The 9,281-nt window shown below is 37.9% G+C and overlaps 1 protein-coding gene across 1 annotated transcript; it reads left to right on the top strand.

Moving 5' to 3' along the window:
• Window positions 1–693: 693 nt before the first annotated feature.
• On the top strand, window positions 694–9,076 carry SLC10A2 (solute carrier family 10 member 2). Its single transcript, XM_066339796.1, has 6 exons — window positions 694–1,227; window positions 4,288–4,406; window positions 5,532–5,620; window positions 7,769–7,944; window positions 8,522–8,679; window positions 8,952–9,076. The coding sequence occupies exons 1-6, from the start codon at window positions 806–808 to the stop codon at window positions 9,074–9,076; spliced, it is 1,089 nt and encodes a 362-aa protein (XP_066195893.1). The 5' UTR covers window positions 694–805.
• Window positions 9,077–9,281: the final 205 nt, after the last annotated feature.

The raw sequence follows: 9,281 nt of genomic DNA, 5'->3' as shown, positions 1-9,281 counted from the left end.
TGTGGATGCTGAGCATGTTGTGTCCGGGAAGGGAACGTGGTCAACTTGCTGGATAGCATGGCTCCACAGTCATGTGCCACCCTCACTGCCCTGCTCTCTGCTCCCCACACCTGACTCAGAGAATATGCCTCCTTCCTCCTCTGCCCTTGCCACCCCACTCTCCTCCTCTCAATGTCCACAACTTCCATTCCAAGCTGGATCAAAATGTGACTGCACCTGGCAGAAGGTTCCAGTACGACACTGAATTTCCATGCTGCCAGAAACAAAGATTCCTCATTGCTCAAATGAGCCTGTGTGTGGTGCTGAATGTTGCATCTTTTAGCAAGAGTTGCAGCTTCAAATCATATCTCAGGACTTCTGCTCATGGTTTCTTGTGTCTCAGTTACCACACAGACCCCCTGTACTCCCAGCAACATTGCATGCATGAGCAGGTCTCCTGAAGACATGCAAGGAATTCAAAGAATGAAGTCTAAACTTTCTCCTCCTCCTGTGATTCTCATTTCATGGGCTTGGCAGCATTGCAAGCCTCCCTTACACCTTTAAATATTAACACAGCTATTCTGTTGATGTGGGATTCCTCATTATCATATGAATAAATGATTAATTGTCACTGTACCAAACAAGTGCAACTTTTATAACTATATGAATCAGCACTGAGCCAAACCCTTCAAGAGCAGTAAGAGTTTTCTGGCATTTATTGCACTTTATTGCTTCCTGGATCATTTAAAAGAAGTCACAGACAAACAAGCGTTTACACAGGCTTGAAAGTTTACCACAGATGTAGTGAGCAGTTCTGTATTTCAAAATGCAGACAAACTTTCTTTCCCAGCAATTTAATGCTGGGTTTTTGGCAGAAAACTTCACAGCTTGTCCAGCAAATGCTACTATTTGTGATGGCACATCTTGTGTATTACCAGAAGATAATTTCAATCAAACTTTGAGCGTAGTTTTAAGTACTGTTCTAACAATCATGCTGGCTTTGGTGATGTTCTCCATGGGCTGCAATGTGGAACTTAAGAATTTCTTGGGCCACATAAAAAGACCCTGGGGTATATTTGTGGGTTTCCTTTGCCAGTTTGGAATTATGCCTCTCACAGCCTTCTTGCTTTCTTTGGCCTTTAACATCCTTCCTATTCAAGCTGTCGTTGTGATGATCATGGGATGTTGTCCAGGGGGCACAGCCTCGAATGTCATCGCCTACTGGGTGGATGGAGACATGGACCTAAGGTAAGAGCAGACATTCTCATGTGGCTCTTTACATTGTAAATTTTAAATTGAAAAGGACTGTCTGATGTTTTCCTTACCTTCCTGGCACATGCATAGTGCTTTCTCCTTCTATAGATGCTTAGTCAATGTAATTGCAGTAAATATAAGCAGAATAGCAAATATTCTTGGTTCATTGGGATTTCATGAGGAAGATATCACAACAGAATTGTGTACATTAGGAAATATCTTTATTGTAAAACTTCAGATCCTGAAGCAAATATCATCTATAAAGACAATTAAGGTAACATACATTATGGAAACTTTGCCTAAGTTAAAATTACTTTTCTTTTCCCCAAAATCTTGAGTAATAAAAAAAATTTAAAAACACATAGGATTTTAAACCAGAATCCTCTGTACAAAATAGTAGCTATGCAACTTTTCTTGAAGTAATATTTCTTGAAAAGAGCTCCTGTGGAAAAATATTTTCCTTCCTTTTGTGTTCTATACAATGAAAAGACAGGTATTTATTTTCTCTTTGGGAGTTAGTTCTAATGAATATCACTTGTAATAATTCTTTCTGCTCCTGGAAGCTTATGCAAAGTCTTCAAACTGAGGGAATATTTTACAGGCTAGAAACCACTTCTTGAGGCAGCCCTGCATACTGGGGGCAATGAAAACCCTCCTTTGTGGCAGTGTGATGGTCTCAATGACAAAGTGCTATGAACTCAGAAACAGATGTGTAAGGCAGCTGACAAGGCCTAGGACATCAAACACACAGGAGAAGTGAACCCTACTCTTGATGTAAATTCCATTGGAGGATTCATTAACTCTAAGAGCCTTTAAAAATAAGACACCTTTCTATTTTTATATCCTGATTACTTTGGTCTAAAACAAACAGGATCATTTCTCTCTTTCCTACAGAGTAAATTGGAGTATTCATCCAATTTATCACATGCCAGTCTTAACTAGAAATAGAAAATTAGTAGAAGTAAGAAAGATGTAAAGCTAGGGTAAATAGTCTAAGAACGTTAATATTTGTAGCTTCCATAATACATTTTTCCATCCTTTGAAAAAATGAACTTTTCTATCACATACAGGTGTTAATGTAAAAGCAGTTTTCAAATTATGAATGAGATCAGCTCTGCTAATCACTGACTTCCTCATCGTAGAGGAAAGATCTATGATATTAAGAGCTGCAAGGCCCTTAATTTCAATTAATACATGTCTAAGAAACTACAGATGGGAAGATACTGAGTACAAGGCTGAAATTTTGTTCTAATCTCTCCCTGGAAAAATAAACTGAGCTAAACTATGCTCAGTCAGCTCTGTATGTTCAGAGTTGCACTACTGAAATCAAAGGTAAAAATCCAAATTTTTAATGCTATAAAATGATCAGGATTTCTATCCCATGACACTGACAGAGGGTGAAATTAATTGAAACTGCTTTTAAGAGGTTATTCTTCAGGTGAAGACCTCTACCTTAAGTCAAAGATTTTTGGTCAGTAGCTTTGCAACAAAGATGCAGGGACCAGAGGATACAGCAGGTACAGCAGATTGTCAAGGCAAGCATCTTCTCAATAGAAGAATAACATTAGAAATTATGTGGATGCTTTCTGGAACCAGCACAGCATTATAGAAACGTGGTCATCATATAGACAATGTTTTGGTTTTAACTTTAATATTTTATGATTATACATTGTAACCCATGATCATTGTCTATAGTTCTGCTTCAAAATCTCTTGGTGCAAATAGACCGCAAGTTAGAGAAAGAATTAGTTTTATAATTAGCATTATAATCACAGTCAGGTGAAGTATGTTGTTTCATATCTTTCTTAGTAAGTCAAATGCAGATGATACCCTCTAATGCTTCCCCGTAAAAACAACTCTTGATATTTAAAAAAAAACCTGCTTCTCTGGAAACAGGAACTGGGGCTAGAGGATGGCCAAACTTTGGAGAAGGACGCATATTCAGGGGCAGTATAAAGATACAGGAAATACAGAGGCAGGAAACATGAGGGATTTTATCCATTTGGGACTTCATCAAACCTTAATTGTAGCCCATGACTCTTTTTCTCTGTAGGAGACTTCTAAAGGAACTCTTTTGCCAGAGGCTCCTGAAAATCCTATTCAGTGACTCTAAAGCAGAGAGGGACAGGAACCAAAATTAATGCAGATATTTCTGTGGTTTCTGCATTAAATTTTCTAGATTTCTCTGGATCTGCTGAGTTTGTGAGGCAGGATAAGTAGTCCCTTTTCTCAGGACAAGCAACAAAAAGAGAAATATCAGAACTTAGGCTGAGAAGAAAGCTTCCAAAATCTCTTAACTAGAACCCTCTCTCATCATTTTTATGTCAGAAAAATGGGGTTTGTGTGCATAATTTTATCCATTATATTCCAATTCTGAGAGTTTCCTCCTTATTTTAGAAGTTTTGTGTTTTCCTATTTCTTCATTCTTGTAGCAGAATACATATTTTTGTACAACAGGAAACAGAAACACCTTTGTGAAATGCAGCAACAATACTTATGCTAAGCCTCACTGAGCAATTCTTAGCAACTACTTTTTGGCCTAGAGCAAAACAAGCCAGAAAAGAGAATTTTATCATATCACATATCTCAGACAATGAAATGGATTTCAATGCTGTTGAGTTCAGAGTGAAATTTTAACATTGCTGTTATAACATTAACATTTTAACAGTGCTGTTATAATGGAAAGCTCCATTAGATGTCCATCTCTGCCCCTGTTGCCTGCTTGCCATCCTCTCTGTAATCCATCTAGACAGGCAGCATGGAGACAGACTCGCCAACAGACCTTCCTGCTGACCACCTGTCTGGCTGCCTCCTTTGTACCAAAAGTTATGCTTCTGTGACTGCAGAACACCTTGATATTTCATGTTCTTTGCTTTTCAGCAGAAGCTGTTCCCTGCATTTAGCTTTTTTCTAACCTGATAAACTGGATAAATTGTCTGTAGCCAGCAACATTTCTTGCACAACTTTTCACAAGGTGTGAAATGGTAACAAGAACATGAGAAAGACTATGGGCTAGCATGAGAGAAACTGTCACTGTAACCAATTTCTTTACAGCATCAGCATGACAACTTGCTCCACACTGTTTGCAATGGGAATGATGCCACTTTGTCTCTTTATTTACACCAAAATGTGGACTGATTCTGATGCAATCGTACTCCCCTATGACAGCATTGGTGAGTCCTGTGGAATAGCACATTCCCTTCTGTCTATCCTCCCTTCAGTAACAACCACCTCTATACCGTCAGTCTACAGTCAGCAAGAAATTACCTCAGATTTTTAAAACTATTCCTCTCTCTCCTTTATAATAACCTCCATGGGCATTAGGTAGAAAAAATCACATCATCCACAGCTCTGCCAAAGAAAGACTTGAAGCCATTAAAAATATCTAACAGAAAATTATGACAAGATCATGCATATTTTTCTTTCCAAATGGTTTTGAGACCTACATGGCTGTGGGATAAGAATATAGAATAATTCATATAGGAATAGCTGCTTCTCCTTGATGAATATGTTTGTAGCTGCTTTAAGACACAATCCTGCAAAGTGTTAAATGCTGAGGCCATAATCTAGCAGAATACTTGAGCACACGTAGATAATTAAGCAAGTGATTAAAACTGCTGAGTCTCTTTGAAAAGCTGCAATCTACACTGCCAGGAGTGGCTTCATTTGACTTCATGTCAAAAATCTCATCCAGCTACAAAGAGAAAATAGTTAAAGTATTTAGAAATACATGCTCCAGTGCTTTGCAGACCTATGGCCCTAGTGCTTATCAAGTGCAGTTCCATGTTGTGCTAATCTTAAAAGCCAGCAGAATCACTTTCACATTCTTCAACTTCACTTCCCATTGTCCTTGGGGAAAAACAAAAATCACATTCACTGCTTGTGCTTTCAAAATAAATACTGGAAGGGGAAGGCCAGAACAAAAGAAGCTCTAAACCGGTAGCTGATATGGTACAGTAGCAAAACACCTGCAGGCAAAATGAACATTTAATATAGCTACTCACATCACAGGATAGAGATGATTAGCACACTCAGATTTCTGTCTGCTTTTCTGATGCAGGTGAATGAGCATGTAGCTCGGCGGAATGGCAATTACTTCAACAGGCTGCCAAAGATAAGAGAGTCTATAGAAAAGCAAATGGGCAGGTGCAGGTAGAGTATGCCTGCTCCGGAGTGTGCACACCAGAAACATCCCCTGAAGGGCTGCTCCAGGCCTGCAGTCACTCAGCTGCTGTCTGTCCTGTCCTGAGCTCCCGCACCTTACAGGCTCTTACCTTTTCTCTTCTTTTTTTTTACAGGGACTTCTCTGGTAGCTCTTGTAATTCCTGTTTCATTTGGAATATTTGTCAACCACAAATGGCCTGCTAAAGCAAAAATCATACTTAAGGTAGGATATATAAAGCTGAAGCATAAGCAATTATGGACAAATTATGGAATCAGTGGGACCACTGAAGCAGTACATTGCTATTCATAGTATTAGTATCTGACTTCATAAGGCCTGGAAAGTTTTCAGCAGAAAACAAATGAGGTGCCATGGAAATGTATTGCTTTCCCCCTGCACAAACATGCATGAGTTGCATGCATTATTAGAAACCATTATTATCTAAAGAACCTACTTTTTTCTTTGGCTGCAACTATGTTAGTAATTGAGTTCAGTATATAATGTAAACTGAAATTGGAAGGAAAATCATTCAGGTCAACAGAAAGCAGTTTTTCTTTGCAAAACAATAAAAAAATTATTCTGGATCAAAATGCCTTTCTCTTTTTATGAGAGTTTCCTTATTTTTTTGTAGGCCAATTTTTTGAGTGTGAAGTCAATTTTTATCAAAAAATAATAAACAGAAAATATTCCATCTCTTATAAAAACAAAACAAAAAAAATTCATTAAATACAACTATTTTTGGAAGATGGTTTCAGATACATCAAAAATATGGGGATTTTGGCAAAAATCTGTTCTCATCAAAATAATAATAATATTTCAGCTTCATCTAGGGTGGCAGCAAATTAATCATTCTGAGCATTTGGTTTAGGTTAAAAGAGATTTTCAGATGTGCCGAGAATTCTTGGCCTTTGCTAATCACTCTCAGTTAACAAATATATTATCTAAACTTTCTTGAAAACTCATCTGGCCACTTGTTTTCACCCATATTTTGTTATCATCACTTCACTATTCGCTCAGACAGCATAGAGCACAGGTAAGGTCTTCTTAAGTCCATTAATTTTCATTAAATTGCTAGCTTATGATCTTGTATTTTTAAATGCATTCACAGCTTGCTATTTCTGTTTAATCAGTTGAAGGAAAAGTATGGGGCTTGTACTCACATGAAAAGAAACTCTACTTGGTCTCTCAGCCAAGTCCCATTTCATTCCTTCTTACTGAGTGGGTGAGCAACTCACAGAATGGGCCATTGAGAGTTTGCTTTGTGTAGGACAATGAAGCATCAAGTGAAGATTAAGGCATAGCTGTCAGATTAAAGCCTATATAGTGAGAAATTCAGACAAGAGAACAAAGACAGGTGAAAGAAGAGCTTGTCAGGACCAGACCATGTTTCTTCTTCCTAGGTGCATGTGGTTAATAGCTCAGCCAAACAAAAGCACTTGTTCACTCACTGCTCTTAAAAATGCTTCAGCCAAAGACTGATGGAGCCACTTCAGTAGCAATACATGTTTTAGCTGAGGAATAGATTCTCCTAAGTTTAGACTAAAAAGTCTGTCTCTGAGATCACTGGCAACACAGGCTATAATGACAGACATTCCACTTGGGTATTGAAAAGAGAGTGAGTTATAACTTCTATAGGCAAGCAACAGTAAAGATCTCAGTACACTCAGCCACAGGAAATAAGATCAACTGCAGTGCTTAGGTCTATGTAGAGGGGCTATACAAGCTCATAACCAGTTTTCAAGCACAAATTTTTAGCCCCATTAAAGATTTACCCTAGCATTTGACAAATAATTTCCCAGCACTAGATCACTAGCAATCTAATGTCTAATTAGCACACACTGTACTAAGCCTCAGAATGTGATTCACCGAGGGGGGGAGGAAAATGCAGTATTCTACCTATTAGGTTGTCAGTTTCTCAACACCCGTGGGGAAATTTTTCTAATGTGTGCATCATATCTCACTCATATCACATCTGTGAAATTATTTTTAATCTCCAGCCCTAAGTACAATTATAGTCAAGGCTTTGAAAGACTTGATTTACAGATATCTGCTCTAGATACCTGTTACGGCTGTGTCCTGATCTAGAGCTGTAGTCACACCTTGAAGTAAGTACATCATACATCTCCTGTTTGGTAAAATGGCAGCTATCTAATCTCTCTGCCTGCTGTGAATCCTATTGCTGTAAACATTATAGGTTTTGTGTTTAGCAAGATATGTCAGTGACTCAGAGGCCATCACAGGCATGTTTGACAGCATGTTTGTTGCCATTGAATTTCCTTGAGATCTCAAAGAGGATCCTTGAGATCTCATTTGTGCAGTACTCTGTGATTGATTTTGTGATTCTGACTTAGTCCTCCTTCCTTCGCTTCACAGGTTGGTTCCATTGTGGGAGCAGTGCTCATCGTGATTATTGCTGTGGTTGGGGGAATACTCTACAAAGGCTCCTGGGTTATCACACCAAAATTATGGATCATTGGCACCATATTTCCAGCAGCTGGATATACTTTAGGATTCTTTCTGGCTCGTATAGCTGGTCTGTCTTGGCATAGGTAATCTATGAATAGCCTCTATTCAACTGTGTAAAAGATTTTATTTAATTATTAATCAATGCTGAGAATGCTCTCTAAACATGAGTTATGTAAGAGAGTCTCTTATTCACCAAGCCTATTTTTTATGATACTATGGGCAGAGAAAACTTTTCTTGTGCACATTTATTTACAGATTCTGACTGTAGGCATTTCCTCTTTCATGTGCTTTCCCTTTGTGTGTCAATGTCTTGCACTTCAAACAAGTGACATAGACCTGACTTGTAAGTGGTTTGGAACTGCAGTAAAACTTCTCACATAGATGCAGCAGACTACAATTTAGAGCATCATTGCAAGAGACGGAGAGAGCGAGTGCCACATATGTGCCTTGATGGTGGTTCACAGTCTATTACAGCTGCTGAATTGCCAATTAATTGGTGTTACCAGCCATAGGTGGAGTGTTTTGTAGACACTCCATATGTCAGCTGATGGAAACAATTTTCTTAGCTATCCGTTACATTTTTTGCTTAACCAGATTAGCAGAAAGCATAAAGACCTATTGGATGCTATTTTACAATTGTCTTTGTATTATTCCCTTTAGATGTCGTACAGTGTCTCTGGAAACAGGCATGCAAAACACTCAGCTATGTTCAACTATAGTACAGCTCTCATTCAGTCCTGAACAACTTGAACTGATGTTTACTTTCCCACTCATCTACAGCATTTTCCAGCTGTTGTTTGCACTACTTATTTTAGCAGGTAAAGTATAGTTACTTTCTATTATAGCACTATAATAATCATTCTTATTAGCAGTTTAACTTTTCATGTATATGGAGAAAACAAGAAGGGACAAAAATAATCAAATGGATTTCAAAATCAAAGCATTTCTTTCAAGGAACTTTCTGGAGGCGTTGAAATGTTTTTAGCAATATAAGGAAAGAAAATGTTGCGTGGATATATGTTACTACAGCATCTTTTTCAGGCAACTTTTATAATTCTTTTTTTAATTCGAACCATATATTGGTCCTCAGGCTACCGTCTCTACAGAAGATACCAAATGAAAACAAAGACAGATGTCGAGAAAACAGAAGAAAAAGAGGATTCAAAATCAAGTGCTAAAATGAATGGAGGATTTGTACCTGATGAGATAAAATAGACAATTACATCTGCTCTGACCAGCTGTGACAATAAAGAATATATGGTTTATTTAACACTTTTTTCCACAGAAATATTTAACAAACGAAGAACTGCTGATATTGTACAGTGAGACTTTGAAATTATTAACTTAAGAAAGATCTACTTTGATTTTGAACATGGTTTTTGCCATAATTGTAGAATCTGGTTTTGAGGCTAATTCCCTA

This window comes from Sylvia atricapilla, chromosome 2 (genome assembly GCF_009819655.1).
Source record: "Sylvia atricapilla isolate bSylAtr1 chromosome 2, bSylAtr1.pri, whole genome shotgun sequence".
NCBI lineage: Eukaryota > Metazoa > Chordata > Aves > Passeriformes > Sylviidae > Sylvia > Sylvia atricapilla.
Note: the sequence above shows the minus strand (reverse complement) of the source record. Positions and strands in the feature narration are given on the sequence as shown.

Excerpts from the sequence above, each read along its gene's own strand:
- SLC10A2 (XM_066339796.1), top strand. The coding sequence starts at position 806 with ATGCAGACAAACTTTCTTTCCCAGCAATTTAATGCTGGGTTTTTGGCA. Across the intron at positions 1,228-4,287 it reads GATGGAGACATGGACCTAAG|CATCAGCATGACAACTTGCT; the intron begins GTAAGAGCAGAC and ends ATTTCTTTACAG. Across the intron at positions 5,621-7,768 it reads AAGCAAAAATCATACTTAAG|GTTGGTTCCATTGTGGGAGC; the intron begins GTAGGATATATA and ends TTCGCTTCACAG.